This window comes from Ursus arctos, unplaced genomic scaffold (genome assembly GCF_023065955.2).
Source record: "Ursus arctos isolate Adak ecotype North America unplaced genomic scaffold, UrsArc2.0 scaffold_20, whole genome shotgun sequence".
NCBI lineage: Eukaryota > Metazoa > Chordata > Mammalia > Carnivora > Ursidae > Ursus > Ursus arctos.
In genome coordinates, this window is record NW_026622875.1 from 51,269,501 (window position 1) to 51,288,366 (window position 18,866).

The 18,866-nt window shown below is 52.6% G+C and overlaps 1 protein-coding gene across 1 annotated transcript in view; it reads right to left on the reverse strand.

Moving 5' to 3' along the window:
- The window catches only part of ITGA9 (integrin subunit alpha 9), a 326,573-nt gene extending 308,706 nt beyond the window's left edge, over positions 1-17,867 (reverse strand). The window contains exons 1-2 of the mRNA XM_026496718.4: positions 17,433-17,867; positions 1,179-1,306 (exon numbers count right to left, since the gene is read on the reverse strand). Of these exons, the coding sequence (XP_026352503.2) occupies positions 1,179-1,306; positions 17,433-17,617 (313 nt within the window). The 5' untranslated portion in view covers positions 17,618-17,867. The remainder of the gene's footprint in view (positions 1-1,178; positions 1,307-17,432) is intronic.
- Positions 17,868-18,866: the final 999 nt, after the last annotated feature.

An 18,866-nucleotide genomic window follows, 5' to 3' on the forward strand; every position in this document is an offset into this window, starting at 1 on the left:
GGTTACCTGCCAGTGAGAAGCTAAGGAACTTGGAGCAAAGTGTGAATCAACCCCACCACGATGTCCTTGGCTGTTCAGTTGAGCCAATATTGTTTCATTGCAAGACTTGCTTCACGAAGGAAGCACTGCGGTGATTTACGTTCTGAAGCCAGCTCCGTAATCCGTCACGTGCCAGGAACAAGCAGTTCACAAACCCGTCACTTTGAGTAGCACTAAAGAACACTGCAGACACCTCTCCCTTTCAGCTAAAGAATATCAGAACAGTTCTTCGTTTGAAAAAATACAACTAGAAGCTCTTGCTGGGAAAGAACTTTGGAGAAAGTGAGGACCTGAAGTGAGGACCGCTATGGGCCAACCACAGATCTCTGTATCACCCCTCTAACTTAACCTTTTGAAGGTATATTAGTCCTGACCTTACAGGCGAGGCAACTGAGGCCAAAGAGGCTATGGGACTTTCCCAGTTAAGTCCCAACTGGTAACTGGCAGAGCTGGGCTCTGAACCCAGGCGGAGTCACCCCATTCCAAGGATGATGTATTTTCCACTGGACCGAAGTAAGCTTTTTAAGACCTCCATCCATCATATCTTTCCCTACTTAAAATATAAAGCCTAAGATTGATTTTAATGGCCTCCCCCTTCATGCAGAGCATAAAATCTTCACACCTTACCCCAGCCTGCTGGGGCCTGTGTGAGGCAGCCCCAGCCCACGCCGTCACCCCCTCTGCTTCCACTCTCCTGCTCGGCACTCCAGCTACACTGTCCTCACTTGGTACTTTAAAATGGCACGTGCTTTCCTCTGCTCAGAGGTTCTGCCCCCCGTAGCTGCCCAGCTAACTACTGTGAATCTTTCCAATCCCATGTAGATCAACTACCCACCTCCCCTCTGGTCTTCTTGCACTCAACTATTCATTTTCATGTCTCTCTGCCCACCAATTTGTAAGGTCCAGGAGGGCAAGATCTCTGCTTTGTTCACCAGTAGATCTCTGTGTGGTAAGTAATAGGAACTCGGCACATGATGGATGGATGGATGGATGGATGGATGGATGGATGAAGGGAAGGGAAGGGAAGGGAAGGGAAGGGAAGGGAAGGGAAGGATGAATGATCAGGCCACCCTGAGAAGACAAAGAGGAAGTGTGAGGGTACGGAACCCATCTCCACCTTGGCAATGACATCCACCCACCTCGAGCCATGTCCAATTCGGTGCATCTCCGGTCAGGGTTGGTGTGGACACGGCACTTAAACACAGCGCCAGGCGACTTCACTGACGTGCTGTACTTGGACTCTGCCTTTGGTGCGCCCACAAGGACCCTGCACATCAAGAAGAAAGAACCTTCTGTCACAACCCAGTACCAGGAAAGAGGAGGGTGATGGTTAAATCCTTACCAGCCATGGGTGGACTGCCCGAGCACTCCCTGAGAAACCACACCCCAGCATTATCCTGTGCTAGGGGGCCCAGCGGGGAGAGCCTCCTGCAGTGAACCTGTCAGATTTTCTCCAGGCACACTTAAAGCTTAAGACTGGCTGGGAACACATACAACCAAAGGGTTCCTATCTAGAACATATGAAGAACTCCTGTAAATCAGTAAGGAAAATCCAGACAGCCAACAGAATAGTGGGCCAGATATTTGAGGAAAGAAGATAACCAAATGGCCAACAAACACACGACAAGATGCCCAATGACATTAGTTATCAGAGAAATCGAAGTGAGATACCACTTCACACCTACTAGGTTACACCAAAAAGACTGAAAACGCTAAGTGCCGACAAGGATATGGAGGAACTGGAACCCTCGTACACTGCTGGTGGGAGTGCAGACGCTTACGACCGCTTTAGGGAACTAGCCAACGGTTCCTGAGAAAGCAGAACACAGGCCCTCCCCAAGGACTTGGCGATCCCATTTCCAGGAACATACCCCACAGAGATGCATACACGGGTCTACCAGGAGACACGCACAAAAATGTTCACAGCTGAAAATGTCATGGCCGAACACTAGAGGAGACTCACAGGTCCACCCGTGCCAGAACAGACAGGTAGATGGTGGCCCAGAAACAGCAGCATCGTACACAGCAACGAAAATCAATGAGCACGCAACTGCAGCCACACGATGGCTCTCAGGAATACAGCGCCGAGCAAGACGTCAGGCCCGAAAGGCCCGACAGGCACTCCCTGTCTGATTCCATTTAACTGAAGTCCGAAGCAGCTGGGATGTAACTGGCGCTACAGGTTACCCCTGGGGAGGAGCAAGGGGGGGCTGCAGCTAGGGAGAGGGGGCTACTGGGGGTGCTTATGATGTTCTGTTTGCAACCTGAGTAGTGTCTTCACAAATGTGATAATTCCTTGAATTGCGTACATGACATAGGCACTGTTCTGGATGCGTGTGATACTTCGTAAAAAAATAATAATAATAAAAAGTCGGAAATTACAACTGCCATTTCTCTTCTATGTCCCCCTCTTCCCCTTGCCCCCCACCACACACAAAGCATGTATATTTACTGGGAATGGGAAAGAAATAGCAGGAAGGCAGGCTTATAAACCATATCCTCTACCCCCACGCCAACCAGAGGTAGGAGAGTTCACATCCAAACGGGACAAGAACAAAGCTCTGCGTCCTTCATCTTGGACAGGAGGCTGCTGAGGGGATGAGCTCTGCCGGCAGGGCCCCTCCCCACCAGAGGACAAGAGCATGAACACTAAGATGACAGAAGAGACATGCTCAGGACTGTGTGGACACAGAACATGGGACTGGCAACAAGCACCCCTACTGATGTTACAAAAACACTTCTGCCCTACATTTTTACGTATTGCTCCCAGAGAGCCGTCAAGCGCAGAGCTATAGTGGAGGATACTGACCGGTACGAATTGCACAGTGTGTGCTGAGCCACGAGCCATGTGGAAAAGGCCTCGTAAGGTGAGACTTTGAACAAGACCTTCACCTGTGTCCAAAGAGTAGAAAATTCCAAGCCACTGCTCAAGGAGAACATGAGCCGCTCCTTCTGTCTGGCAGCCTGGAAAGGGGATGCAGTTCACCTCAAAAGGTACCAGGCACGTTGTGAAGTATACCCCCACTGGCCTTGCAATAGAATGCATTATCCACTATGTGTCTGTGGAAAAGCGACCTAGCGGAGCTTAGAACAACCCCGGACAGCCTCCCCAGAGATGTGAAAAGCTGACCCAGGTACCCCCACTTCGTCCTGAAAGCCACCTTCACCTCGGGATCATGACCTTCACCCCCACCCTAGCCACAGAGTGACACCGCTCCCTCCCCAGCACCCTGGCTGGGTGATCTAGATACCAGGCAACAGAAGTCTGGGACCCTCAGATGGACCCGCAGCACAGGTGGGACAGCCATACTACTCTGGCTCAGAGACGTGGTATCAGGTTCACCAGAAGGCGTGTGGGTCCTGTCTTAATTCCCGCTGCCTCCGAGCCCAATCCCTCAATGCCCAGCACAGAAAGGATCTCTGAGGACATGTGGAGCCAGGGAAACCCTTACTGAAGTCTTTCTTTCCAGGTCGGTCTCAAGAGTGTGTACTTGATGCTGTGCAGGGTCTGAGAGGCACGGGCTCCGATGCTTCCCTGCGGCCCCTCGGTCACACCCCAGGAAGCTGCCGGTCCAGGTGCTTGGTGGCAGCTCCCGCTCCTGCGGCCTCCCCATGTTGGGCCCCAGCTGCAGAATCCCCAGGTAGCCGCGGCGCTGGAACCCACAGCCTTCGGAAATCTTAGCAAGCACTTTCCCACACGGTCCACACCAGGGCAGTTCGGCTGGCTCTTGGCTGCTCTAACTCAAATGCATGATGACACGCAAAACGAAACTCCAGTGAGAAGAAAGCCACATGAAGGGATCAATTTCCCCCCTGGCTTCTGGGGCTGAGCTTCAGAGCCACCAGGGCAAGCCAACGGTTGCTCTCGATAATGCCAGTTGTGTTTTCACAGGTGAGAAGAATTAGCAGTTTGACATGTCTAACTGCCGAAACATCCACGGCCTTTCCACATGTCAGGTTGTAGGAGCTGAGGAACAGAAAATGCCTCCTGCACTCGAAAACCCCAGTGGGACGGGGCTGGGTCCAAAAGTTCCCACAAACTCCAAATTTACATTAGCACAGTGAATAAATGCCACTTACAATTCATTTTGCAAACATTATAAAAATTAGACAAAGGGGAGAATTATTCACATACCAAGGAAGGGAAATGGCTGCAAGAAACAAGCTGTTTCTCTATCCCAACCCCCCAAATGGCACTGGAACCCTGATCATGACAGCGCCACTGGGCCAAATTCACCGACCCACGCTCACGGGTTATCACAGGAGGGGACCCTGGAGGGCTGAAATCCCAGGTGCTGCTTCTTCCAGCCCAGAGCTGAGACCGAGAGGGGCGAAGTTTATATTAAAATCTAAGGTGGGAAAAGGATCCACTGAATTGGTTTTCCCTTCCAAACCCAAGGTACTCAGGGGTTCCACCAATGGCTGAGCAAGCACAGATGACAACGCTCTGGGTCCTACTCTTCATCAGCTGGTCAGATGGGAAGGCTTCTCCCAAATCCTTTGTGATGGGAAATGCAGCACGAGAGAAGGGGGTGTGTGTACACACGTATGCACTCACTGGGGCTGCACGGTGGAGCACAAGCTTGTATCCTGGTGTTTACAGAACGCTGTGGCTTCCTCCGCAGCCTGGCGCTGTTCTTTACCTAGGCCGCTCGCCAGCAAGACTGCTGCCGCAGGCTAGCCGATGAGCCCGTCTCTTCTGAAGTTAGCTCCGCTGGCTCTCCGCCAGGCCAATCCCAAGAGACGGAGAGCGTGCAACCACCCAGAGTGCAGGACAAGCCACCACAAAGATGCCATCTGCCTTTTCTCTCATTAGTCTCTGAGTTATAAAGAGACAGCCCGGCACTTCAAAGATCCCCCCAAATCTTCCCCAGTACCCTTGACAAGACACTGAGATGTTTCCTTCCTTTGTACAGTTACCATATGAAAAGGCCCGAGTGTCCCCACCAACAGGCTCCTGTCAATAAATCATCAGGCTGATTCTCACCTTTGCGGGCTACTTCAAGTGTGGTCCTCAGACCGGCAGCCTGGAGAACATCTGGGAGCTTGATGGAAATGCAGAATCTCAGGTCTCAGCCCGCTAAATCAGAACACACATCTTAACCAGCTCTCTGGCTGACGTATTGTCTAAGAAGCACGATATAACCACCTCCGCTGATTACAAATCATCGTGTTCCATCCGGAGCCAGTATGAACAGATGACCCTTGAGAAGTGCGGCTCTCCTCCTATCCTAGCCCCAGTTAAAGATGCACTCACACTTCAAAGACATTTTAGAGTCCTCTCATTAATTCATAACTCTACCTTTCTAATTACAAGGACAACCAGGGTGTATCGGGCACTTGGGAGTGTGCAGGTGCTGGGCGAGGCTCCTTAAAGGCAGAATTGCATTTAATCTTCAGAGCAATCCTATGGAAGGCACTATGATCCCCATTTTACAGATGGAGAAACAGAGGGCTGAAGGCAGTCATGGGATGTGCCAGAGCCCACAAAGCACGGTGAGGTGCCACATGGCAACACGCACCCTGCCAGTCGAATGCAGTGCCACCCCCCTATTCTGCTCACCCCACAGCAGCCAGAAAGCAGAAAACGGGAGCCAACAAGTGTGGAGCCAGCAGCCACCTGCTGCCAGCCACCACATGTGATCTTGCCTGGAAAAGCCGTCACGAGGCTCTGCAGGTGGCTCCCAGGTTAGAACTTTGACTGGAAATGTCTGTCATGCCAAAGGACGGGGGTCTAGAATAGAAAGAAGCCCTTTACCTTCCCACATTAGGCTGAATATCGATCACCTTCTTGCTTTTCCAAAACATGTACACTGCTGGCATGGAAGTTTGCCTCTCTTAATGAGTGGTTCACACAGCTATCTGGAGATGGGGGCGCATCTGTTCCTCTGCCACCAGCAGTTACGCTCACGGGTGGTCTGATCTCTCGCTCAAGGTAACCCTGTCGGGCAGCTTCTTGAGTGCATTTTACTCAGAGATGGTGGGTTACACCACTGGGAAGCAGCAGAGCTCCGATTTCAACCATGTCAAGGGCGTCCTCTTTCCAGCCCTCCAAACCCCCTGCTCTTGCGGCAGCTGAAACACCCTCTATTTTTCCAGCACGGCCACCTCCTTGGGTCAAGCTGGCTATAAAGGCTCCATTCCCACCACTCCTCTGCTCTGAACTGATCCCTCACATCAGGAGAGCAAACAGCAGGTAAATTCCCTGGCTAGCGGGTGACAGAAAAAGACGGAGCTGCCTCCCTGGGAAGGCTCCCTCCTTACCCACAAATACCACAGCCGTGGTTCCTGAGGGTGCAATTACAGTGAGATCGAGGACGGCAACTGGGCACTGAAAACCTTAAATGCATTAGGTTTGCTTTCGTGCATTGGAACCCAACACTAGAGCTTCCCCAGGGCCCCACGTATCAGTGACGTGAGTGGAATTCAATCACTGCGTGTCCCACCACACTGCCCAGAAATCCCAGGAATCACTCCACCTTCCTTACTGGGCAAAAAATAGCCAAGACTTGAACAGAGAGAGGGCTGGTTGGTGCCAGGGAGCCACCTCTGACTGCATGGAACCCTTCACTCCCAGAGAGGAGACACTCTCTGGGGCCAGTGCTTGCCAACTGGAGCTGCCGAACTGAGAGGACTCAGAAGCTCCTCTTTTTACAGCTGGGGAAACTGAGCCTCTGACTCAAACCAGGGGATACTAACTGCATTTTAGGGGTCTTAAACTAATAGTTCCACTTGAATTCTAAGCTTTGAGGGCAAGTCACTCAGGGAGTAAAGTGTAAGAAGCACAGGGCTAACACAGGGTTCAAGTTTTGCCACAACCACTGATAAAAAAACTTATCTGAGGTGACATAGCTTAACCACTCTGGGTCTCAGGTTTCTTCCTCTGTAAAATAGGGAGAATTAAAATGTACCTAGTAAGGGTTCTTGCAAGGTTTAAGATCGTGTTTATAAAGTACCTAGCACGGTGCTTGGTACAAAGTTGGTGCTCAATGAAAGGTGAGAATGTTAGGCAGTAGGCCAAACACCCTAGCACCCAACTCGTCCCTGCTCCCCCTCTTGGCGGAACTGCCAGGAGCTCCTCAGAACCAAGAATTTATTCAGACCCTCTGCCAAGCTCACAGAAATCCAGGAATGGCTAGGACACTCTCACCACTAACAGCAGACTGCAAAAGTAGCCATGTTTCTCCATCCTTCCTGTATCCATGCCCTTCTCAATGGGGCTTTACAGCTTCTTCCATCAGGGGGTAGAGTCTGTTTGCCCCCCACCCCTTGAACGTGGGCAAGCTCTGTAACTTGAATTGGCCAACCGAATGTGACAGAGGGGACGTGGTTTGACTTCCCAGCTTCGGCTTCAAGAGACCATACGTGCTTCTGATTGCCCTCCTGGCACCCTGCCCAGCCACCACAAGCCCATGCTGCTGGGGGATGAAAGACACTTGGAGATGAGCCATCCCAGTTGAAGCCATCCTAGACCAGCCAGCCAGCGAGCCCACCCAGGAGCTGACAGCAGACACATGCATGAGCTGAGAGAAGAACCATCCAGCTGAACCCAGCCTAAACTGCCAACTACAGATTCGTGAGCTGAGAAACGGTGATTGGTTTAGGCCACCAAGTCTTAGGGTAGTGTGTTACACAGCAACACTGTGGTAACAGAAAACAGATGTATCATGAAGGTAGGACAGGCACCTTCTGAAGGGAACTGGGCTGTGGCACCCCCACTGTCCACCAATCACTCCTGAGTCCAGCCCACTGACCTCGCTCTGAGCTGAGAACTGCTGCTGCTGGTTCTCCAGCTCCCTGGTCTCCTTTCCTTTCCCCAAAGGAATCCTACTGCCACCCAGAACCACAAACTTCTACTGAGGGCCCTGATATGGGAGAGGCAGGGTGGGGTGGCGGAAACAGCCGTGAAGAATGCGCCACCTCGTCTCCAGCTCCATGACCCGGTCAATCCTCTGGCCACTCAGGACTTCCCTCATCCTTACAAGGTAATAGAAAGGCACGGTCCCCTTCCCAGCACAGCATGAGGCCCAAAAACGAATGGCAAATAGCAACGTGTTGGGGGAGGGGGGTGCATCCAGGACGGCCTGACTTTTGAGAACGGGTTGGAGTTTTCATCTGCCAAGGCCAAGAGCAGACAGAAATGCTCCTGGAAAAAGCATCCGGGCACTTTTTCTTCCTCCTTAGGAAATGGATACCTTGGACAGGGGCTTGATGGGGGAGGGGACAGCAGCAAGGCTGACCCTGAGAACGGCCAGACAAGCATTAAGTCAACTTCACCTGGGTCCAGTTGCAAATCCGCAATCTACTTGCTGGGAAACCTTGGCTTTGGCTTCTGCACCTCATAGTAGCCCTGCTGCATCTGAGTGACAGCTCTGCACACAGAGTACTCACAAAGGGCTGGCGATAATACTTTTATTCTGGGAACCTTAGGTTGGAGTGAAGGAAGGGAGGGAGAAGGGTACAATCCCAATGCTGAGTCAGAGAATGAAGCAGGTGGCTTCCATGCCCAGCTGGGAAAGAGCAGCAACACAGGCAGGGTCCCCCTCCTTGGAGAGGCATCAGCCTGCTGGTGGCTCTGTCAGGGACTGAAGTGTCCTCAGAGGCTGCTGCCCTGGCCAGGGCCTCGGGTCTTGGCAGGTGCACCGGGAAGCGGCAGCTGGAGAAGGAGGCATGGTGAAAGGGCCAACGCTCCCCTCCCCCACCTGAGAGCATCAAGTAAACACAAAAATCCAAGACAGGCAAGCTACGGACCTCTGGGAGATATGAGTAAAAGCCGTCTCCTGCTGCTTTCTTGTGATAATTTTCTTCTCCGAGAAGAACAGGTCAATACTTTTACCTTTATCCTTTTTCACTAAAATTCTCACCACCACCCCAACCTTAGAACTACAGACATACCTCTCAGACTTATGTGGAGCCCAGGATGGGGGCCAGAGCTCCCCACAACAGGGGCGGCCTCCCACCTGCTGAGAGAAGAAAGCAGCATGCAAAGTTCTGGGATGTAAAACCCCAGGGGTCTATAATCAAAGGAGCCATGTCAGAGCCTTTCTGGAAGCAGGTAGGATGTAAATGAATATACAAAAATGCAGATTTATACAGAGCATGACCAAAATTTTAGAGACTGCTCATAATGAGTGCATCTTACACAGGACTACCTCATTCATTTCTGTATTGAGTATGGACACTCCGATTTTGATAAATGAATCAAGGCATCAACAAATGTACTGAAAGCACTCTTCCAGCATCTCGAGTCAGGATGAAGATGACCATTAGTTCCCAACACCAGATCAAAGTAACAATAAAAAGAACTACTGGTATTTATCAAGGGTTTCCTCTGTGCTGGAGGTGGTCTTCCACGCTTTGCAGACATCACCTCATTTAAAGCAAGAAGGCGATGAGTGAGAAACTCTTTATTATTCCTCTTTTCCAGAGAGCTGAACAAGACTCAAACAGCTGAAGGGACTGAAAGCCCTACAAATGACCCTGAGACTGAAACAGCTAAATGGGGGCAGGGCTGACCTTGAAACCCACCCTCATGGCCACCGTGCACTCATGCAACTCCGCAGCCCCCCTTTCAAGGCATAGAAACCATGGGTTTGGTTGTTGCTGGGAAATCAGGGGCCACAATGAAGGCAGAGCCAGGAAGAAACCCACTCTCTGAGTCTGGAACATCCACACCCTAGGACCTATGGTGGTGGGTAAGAGGTGCAGTCCCACGTTTTGGAATATCCTGCCCAATGCCGGGTTTGCTCTAGGGTTTGTACACATTGCATCGGAACACCAGCTGGTCAGGACAGGGTAGGAGAGGCCACCTGGGCTTAAACACACCAAGGGCTGCGTGGACATGGACAAAGTTGGTTTTGTGTTTTTAAGGTTCAGGTTTTGGGGGACATAAAGCATCCTCTCTCACACAGTGGCCACTGGTGCAGAAAGTCTGACTGTGCGGCTTTCTTTAATAAAGTTACAAATCCAGGGGTGAGTCCTGAACACTGGCCACCACGGCTACATTCCCCATCCCCTCTCCAAATATAGAGTTTCTTAAATGGGGGTGAAGCAGCCCAGAGAGTTTAGGATGGATACATGGAATATCCTAGAATGTGCCGTCTTTCCTAGGACACTTCTGTCCTACCCTCACACAGATGTGGTGTGAGAGCGGGCCCTACAAATATCCCTGGCAGAATCTCTGGGTCCCTGTTTACTCGGTGATCAAGTGTCTCTGGAAAGCAGAACCCCAGTATCCCCCCATAGGTGGCCAGTGGGTCACGCATGAGTAATGAGAACCCCACGGGGAAGCTACCACTACCATAATTCCAAAACTTTTCCAGCAAAGCCAGGCAGGGCAGAACCTCACAAGACAGATGCTTGGTTGCCTTGAAGCCCCAAATTCAGACTCTGTGAGAAGCAAAGGCATAGGCCCCAGCTCTGCCACTTTGGCCATGTAACCTGGACAAGCAACACCTCTGCGTGTCAGTGTTCCGCTTTGTGAACGGGGCGGGAACGACCACCAGCTGAGACTCAGGGACGTTAAATGAGCTGACGCGTCTAAAGCATGCAGAACAGTACTCAACACATGCTGAGCACTCAGTGGGCCTGGCTGCTGCCACCATGTTGCCTCAGCCGTGAACCGAAACTCACAACAGAAGACCTTTCTGCTCTCCCACAAAGCAGAAACTGGGGACCCAGTGAGCCTGTGGTTTCAAAGACTCTAGATTTTTCCCAATCTTGGATTCGCTTTCACTTTCTAAGGTTCCCTCTGGCCAAAAAAAAAAAAAAAAAAGGTCATGATAAAACCCTTTCTTCTGCTTTGGTTGGTCACCAAGCCACTTGGCTTAATGGTTTGTGGTTCACAAGGTACCAGGAATGAGGTGCTACTGTTCCCTCTGGTCAGGAGCTCATCAGCTGCACGATGGTTCAAGCTAAGGGGGGACTCTCTCCCTCCTCCATTCTTCCCCTGCAAAATCCCTGAAATCAGGAAGACACCCTCGATGTCAGCTGGCAGCTAGAATGCTCTGGAGTCTGCTTTAGGTCAGAGTCCTAACTTTCCCAATGCCGACCCAGTGCAATAAGCCAAGGCACAGATAATCTCTGGCCACGACTGCTGGCCGAGGAGAATATCTCATACCTTCCTAACAGCAGTTCACATATGATGGGCTCCATGGCAGCCGTGGAGGCGTGTATCCCCTGTGCCACTTCATGCCTTTCAGCTGCAAGGGGCGGACAGCTGACAGCCCCCAGCGGCAGCCCCTTCAGGATGGCCAGGGCAACCAAGCAGAGACCACGCTCCTCCCAGGCAGGTGCAGCCAAAAACTAATTATGATCTTAGGGGGGTCCATATTGAGTTAATGGACACCTTAATGATCTACAGCCCCTACCCGCCCCCCAACACTTCTCTTATACTCCTATCTCTGCTTGAGCATCCGCTCCCAGAGGACGCCCACAGACACAAGTCCCCAGTCACTGTGCATTGATCACCCCAGGCTGTGGACAAAATAACTCTAAGCTTCAGTTCTCCAACTGGCAAACTGGAAACCGCTCACCAGCTTGTCCCAAAGATTCAGCTAAAGACTAGAATGCTTGTGAAAGCCTTTGACCTCTTGTAGACAGATGCCCAGCAAATACTCTGATGGGATTATCAATTTTTATTTCTTAAAGTTAGAGCCTACTCCCTTGATTTCTGAGAACACAGTGGCTGCTTTTAATACATATGAAAACAACATTTTCCCTGGACAAATCACAGTAGGAGTTATCAGAAAAAGACCATTTCCAGACCAGCAGCAAGTCAGCGGGGAGTCAGAGCTGGCTGGGGCCCAGCTCTTCACACCCTCACACCCAGAGCTGTTAGTGACTGGCTGAGAAGAGTCGTCTTCTTGCCCCAGAAGGTTGTCCCCTGGGCAAGACAGCTGCCTCTGCCCCTGCCAGCTTTCAGCACTAGCTCAGGAAACAGCACCCTTGCCAGCTTCTCTAGATCCTCAGGGAAAAACCCTGGAGACCCCAAGAGACACTCTCTGGGTCCCCTTAGAACTCGGGCCTCATCCACATGCCATGCCTTCCTGAGAGCTTGAGAAAGCAGGCTCTGCAGGCCAGTAAGAACCAGGAATAAGGTCTGAAAATGCGACTTCCAGAAAATCCAGATGGGGAAGTGGAGCCACACTCCCACCCAAGGGCCTGGCATGGGCCAGAACAACTCAGCAAAGACCTCCACCGCGCAGGTTAGGAGAGCAGTCACTGCCATTTCTGGATGTCTCCTCACAAAGACGGGTAGTGGGGGATAGCACGGCCCATGATCCCAGGGTCCCCCTTCTAGAGGTTTTACCTTCTCCCCCCTCTGCCCCTCTGAACAACCTGCCCAAGGACAAGCCTCTCCCTCATCGGAGCCCACAGCTTAGATTTTGCCTGGGACACAAGCCTTTCCTTTATCAGATGGCGGGTGGAGTTTTCGTTCCTGAATCCCTCCACCTCAGCAGAGCAGGCACTCCGGTGTCTGACCAGGGAAAAGACAAAGAAGTCAGCCTCCCCAGCTGCCCACTATTAATCCCTAGCTCACTTTAAGCACCCCCACTTGTTCTGATACACAAATATGCCAAGCGTTGGTTTTCTTTTTTCTTATATCCTCATCTGATCTTTGTCTAGCCCTTTAAGACTTAATTCATTGCTCTAAACCCTCACTGTCCGAAACTCCCCACAATAAGTGTTCCGTGTACTGTCTAGTCCAACAGCCACTAGCCACATGTGGATAGTGAGCACTTGAAATGTGGCTAGTTTGACTGAGAAACTGAATTCTTGATTTCATTTGGTTGTAATTAATTTTTTTTTAAATAGCAATCCGTCTGGCTAAGGGCAACTGCATTGGTAGTGCAGAACTGTCTAGCTCGTTCTTTTAATTCTCAACCTTAATGCAAATGGAGAATGTTATGTTCTCCTTGGCTCTGAATTACCTCCTATTCCTCACTGAATGATGCTCTGACAGCCTTAACAAAGCAGAAAGCCGGCGCGTCTTCCATTTCCGAGCACTTGCTCTGTGCCTGAGCACAGCCGTCTTGATGTGTCCCGGGAGATGGGGCAGGAAGCACGTCGCCAGAAAGGAAGCCAATGCACCCAGCCACCTCGGACTCCAGGGCGTCTGGGGCAGAGAGGAAGGAGGGGAGGAGAGGGGTGTGAAAGAAACCCACTTTGGGGGCTGGACGCCAGCCGGGCCGCATTTATTTATATCACAGGGTGTTACAGTCGTCTGCCCTGCAGCTGAAGAACCAATACATGTCTAAGGAAAGGGGACAGAAATCAGCTTTGTCTATGTTCCCTGGCACCTATGCTGTTGCTCAAAGGGCGCAAGAAGACCCGGGGGCAGGGAGTGGTGGGGAGAGGTACAGGAGAGGAAGCTAGCTCTGACTGGCAGGCAGACACCCTCTGAGGGTGGCTGGAAAAGAGGAAACTGAGTCATGTGCATGTTTGCATCCAAACAGATACCAAACAGATAAACACTGTAACATACAGATGTCACAGTGACGTCCGTAACACTGTCCGGGATATTCTGGTCCACCTGGCCACGGGGACAACTCTCACTGCCTAGAGCACAGCAACAGAGGGGCCAGGTGCTGGGTCGGAGGCTCTGCTCTTGATGCAACAGGACTGCAGAAGCTATGTTCAAGCCCCAGGGTTAGAAAAGCAAGGTCGCCCCCAGCTCTTGCAGAGATCTAGCACTTTCTGACCCATGCCAATTTTGGCTTAAAAAAAGAACAGACAGGTATGCTCAGTTATGGGATTTGAGAACCAATGCTAGCTCTCCTGGCAGAGCACACACGTGTGCTTTGTGATGTGTACCCGGGGTCCACGTTAATGCCACAGACCCTCGGCTCTGCCGCCTGCAGAGCCCACGCTGATCCTGGTGCCTGGGCTCCATCCCCGCCCCCTCCAGCACGTTCTTCTCACTCCTTACCCTATCTACAGCAAATCCCTCTACCTGTAAAAAGGTGTTTAATTAGCAGAAAGCCAACTTATTAAACCACTAATACTGAATTAAGAAGCTAAAGAGTAATTTCTTAAGAAGAAAGCCACCAGATACAAGGTTTAATTAACATTTTCCTTCTTTTCAGAGTTTCAATGTATTACTTTTCCTTTTCATGTCTATCACTTATTTTCCACACCCATTTTGACGATTCGTGATCTTTTTAGTTCCCGTCATGTAGATGGCTAAGCTCCTCTCCTGTGCTGGATCGGCCCTTTAGCAAATTACTCCAAAACTCCAAGGCCTGAATTAACACATTTCTCTAAAGTACACACTTTAACTTCACTGGCCTTTGAAAATGCATAGAAAACACCTCAAAACCTCCCTCCTCTCTGACCCAGCAATTGTAAGCCCAGGAATTTATTTGAAGGAAATAATTAAGGATGTCCGCAAGGCTTTAGTTACAAGGATGTTTACCCCCGCTGTTGTTTATAATCATGAGTAATTAGAAACAACCTACGTGTCCCTCAAGCGGGGTTAACAGATCCAGGGCCCTGGGACTGCCTGGTAGGAAGAGACCAACAATCAGTCGATAAGTCAATCAACCAACCCCAGAGCGAAAAGTTAAGATAGAGACATAGGGTAGATCCAGATTCCACTGAGCCTGAATCTTGTAAATTTAGGGTGACCACCTTTAAGAAAATACAAAGTTAGGACTATAAAATTAGGCACAGAGTCTTGGTAGGGGCCCATGTGAGTTAGGGGCCTTTGGTGGAAGTTTCATTAGCCCCGTGGCAAGTCTAGTCTCTAGAGAAAAGAGAGAGAAAGGAGGCAAGGCTGGAAGTCTACTGCTTCAAGAGACGCAGCTTACCAAGTCTTGGCAGCATCATCAGCTGAGAATAACGTTCAAGGTCTAAAACAAAGAATATTGGGGGGAAGGGAGAGGAGAGAAAAGGATAGGGAGGAAAATACCTGGAAAAAGCAAGAGCACAAATATTGAGGATATAGCAAAAACTATGATTAAAATTAAGACAATGTGGAGCAAAAAAGGATACAAAAAAATGTGCATTAAAAAGATTTCCATGTAGGGGCACCTGGGTGGCTCAGTCGTTAAGCATCTGCGTTCTGCTCAGGGCCTGATCCCAGGGTCCTGGGATCGAGCCCCGCATTGGGCTCCCTGCTCTGCTGGGAGCCTGCTTCTTCCTCTCCCATTCCCCCTGCTTGTGTTCCCTCTCTCTCTCTGTCTCTCTGTCAAATAAATAAATAAAATCTTAAAAAAAAAAAAAAATTTCCGTGGAGTTTAGGTGGTACCTGGAAAACTATAGGGACAAGCCCTCCAACAGGAAGAACAGCATGCTCCTATGTTCACATCAGGAATGGAAAGGGTATTTTTGAGACCAGCAGCCTGGCTGTTGATGGATTCCTTAGGACCCCGGAAATATCTGCCCCACATGTCCACTGGCACCAGCATTACCTTCCAGTTGCACACTCGCCTCTGCTGTGTACCCTGGGTGCCAAGTTGAAGGCCAGTCTGTCGTTTCCTACAATTGCTGAATCTATTCCAATCACGCAGCTTTTCCTCATCTCCTTTTTGAAACAAAGCAGGTTCAACTATTTTCCTATGTCAAACCTGTTCTTGCCTCTCCCACCTCCCCCCAGTTGTTCCCCACCTAGCGCGGCCTTGACCTGTGACCTGTCCAAATCCAGGTGATGGGGTCCTGGCACTTCTCCCTTAAGCTGAGCCACTAAAGAGCCCAGAGGCAGCTACAGATCCCACAGAGCGTTCCAGCTCCACTGCCCGCCTTTTTCTCTAGAGCCCCCTGCCCAGAAACGCCCTTCTATTCCTGACTGCTCTCCCCACGTACTTGGTGCCAAGGTCACACAGTCCAGGAGCCCAGCGGGGGATTCTGGGATGTGTTCTCCAACTGCTCCTGGTGCATTCTCTACCAAATCCAAAGCCCACAGAGGACTCTGAGCATGCAGGACACAGAAAAGGTGTTCAGCCTGCTTTGCTTTAGAATGGGGATTTGGCAATGCAGAAAGACAGCCTGGCCTTAAACTCGGCAACTGGGGTAAACGGTAGGGAAGGAGATGTGGAACTGCACAGGGGCTACACAGGACCTTACAAACTGGTTCTCTTGGAGGCAGTTCTCCTCAACAACATGATTGTTAATGGGCTGACCAGTCACAGAGTCCCCCCTGTTCCAGGAATGCCTCAGGACTCAGATCTACAAACCCGCCCTTTTCGGTCAGCCTCTGTCCAGTTCAGAGCAGTGACTGTCCCACAGAGCTGCATGTCGAGAGCACACATGACTGACCTCGCCTTCCTAACCTGCATCCCCTAAGGATACTCACACTGGTGACAACACAATAAAACCAACTCCAGACTCCACCCGGGGCCCACTGGGCCATGACCTTGAATAGGGGAACTGTCCGTGGCCTAACTCTCTGATGAAGAGGTGATCCTTGTGTGCTGTGGGATTCCAGCTTGTTCAGGGAAAGGTTCAAAGAGGGACTAACCTCGTCTCAGAACTTCTCCTCAGGGGCTGGGCACTCAAGCACTGTGCCTCTTAGCTGATGGCACTTAAGGGGGGGGGGAGCTCCCAAAGGTTGCGACTCTCAGGGAGCAACTGGACTCCTTGACCTCTACAAAACCACATCCCTCTCTTAAAACTTCGGGTGCTTGTCTCTAGGTCAGAGGACCCACGTGAAAGGAGGCCCAGGCTGCCCCAGAAGTCACCCACCAGCCCTGTCACTCAGGGTCCTGGACCACCCTCCTTTCCAGCATCCTGGACGCTCACAGCTCCCTTCCTCAGAAGGTCTTGTAAGGAAGGAGGGGGGCCTCTGGACCGCAGTGTGTCCCTCGGGCTGCCAGACACTCACCTCTGGGGAGCCCCACTCCTCCCCTACACACACACAGCCCGTCCCCCTCACGTCGCGGAGCCACTCTGCGCTTCCTCGGCGCCACGCACCAGAGTGGCTTAAAGCCGGGGAGCGGTGGGTGGGGTGTCACCAAGAGCTCCCCGACACTAAGGAGTCTGCATCTTGAGTGCCCGATCTCTTCCGGGCCCTGGGGCATTCGGTGGAGGCCCCTCGGGGGCAGAAGAGCCAAGTTTCTTAACGACCGAGAGAGCTAAGGCTCTTCCGGCTGGGAGGCCGAGGGGACCGCTCTCTCGGCTCTCCCCGCGCACGCCGGGCTGGGACCGCCGGGAAGCGCTGGCCCGGCCGCCTCCAACCCCAGGCGCCCACCGCGACGTCGGCGGGACGAGAGACCGGCGTCCGGCGTCCTGCCTGCCTGTCGTCCGCGGCCAAGCTGCGCGCCGCCGAGACATTTCAATCTCCCCCTCGGGACAGCGGCGTGGAGGCGGCCGGAAAAGGCAGCGACGGCCGGCGGGGTACACAGGCGGGGGCGGCGGCTGCCGGGCCGGGGTCGCGGGGCCGCGGGGGCACTCACCAGCGCGTGTTGTCGTGGAAGTGCTCCAGCACCGCGTAGCCGAAGAACGAACCGGCGGGCCCCTGGAAGCGCACGGGGCGCTGTGGGTCGAGGTTGTAGGCGCCCGCGGGGGTCCCCGCGGCCACCAGCGCCAGGAGCAGCGCGCGGAGCCCCCCAGCACCCCTTCGCACAGCCGGGCCGCCCATCCCCAGACGGCCGCCGCCCTCCGCTGTGCCCCGCGAGCAGGGCGCCGAGCGCGCGGGCGCCGGGGCCGCGGGGTCCGCCGACGGCCGGGAGGCTCCCGGGGGCGGGAGCTCTGCGCTCCGACGCTAGCGGAAAGCAGCGCCGGCCCGAGGGCGGTAGGCCGAGCGGGCGCCGAACGCGAGCGCAGGGGCGGCCCGGAGCGGGCGGCGTCCTCAGTCCGGCCGGGAGGTCTGCGCGCTCGGAGCGAGCGGTCCCGGGCCGGGCGGTGCTGGACTGCGGAGAGGCGCGCCCGCGGGGTGGGCGGCCCGGAGGCCGGCGGTGGGATGGCGCGCCGGCGCCCTCTGCCGACCGCGAGCCCACCCCGCGGACGGCCCCAGCGGCCGGAGAGAGTCGCAGACCCGCCCGGGGTCCCCGGCTGCAGCACCTCCCACCAAGCCCTGGGCCCCCGGCCGGGAGAGGCTTCCTTAATCCTCCCCGCAGCTGCGTCCTCGCCCGCCCTGCGGGGGTCGCGGGGTCTCCCGTTCCCTCTCGGTCTCACATCCACACCGAGGACCAAAGGAAGCCGGGTTAAGGATTGAGTTTCTATTCTAGCCCTGCCCATCTGCCGCCTCTTGACCGGGCTGTGAGACAACCTAGGGGAGAAGCGCTAAACCAGCGCCAGCTGAGGTTGTTAATAACAACCAGATCCGCGCGGGAGTGAACCGAGCACCCTTTCCTACTACACTCACCTGGTCTCCTACACCGTTGATCCCTTCGTGTGGTATCCGCACCGGCAGCATCCGCATCACCTGGGAACCTGTAAGAAATGCACATCTAAAGGTCCCACTCCAGATCTGATGAATCAGAAGCTTTGAGGGTTGGGGCCCAGCTGTATGTGGGGAGACGGATGTAATTGTGATAAAACACACACAATATAAAACTTACCATCTTAACCGTCTTTAAGTGTTCAGTTTAGTGGCATTAAGGTATTTTCATTGTTGTGCAGCCACCACCACCCATCTCTAAACTTTTCTGTCTTACAAAACCGAAACTCTGTACCCATTAAAAGATAACTCCCCATTCCTCCCCTCCCCCAGTCCCTTGACTACCACCATTCTACTTTCTACAAATTGGACTGCTCTAAGTACTTCGTGAGTGGAATCATATGTGGCTGACTTGTTCCACTTAGCATAATGCCCTCAAGGTTCATTGATGTTGTAACGGGTATCAATACTTCCTTACTTTTTAAGCTGAATAATACTGTACATACAT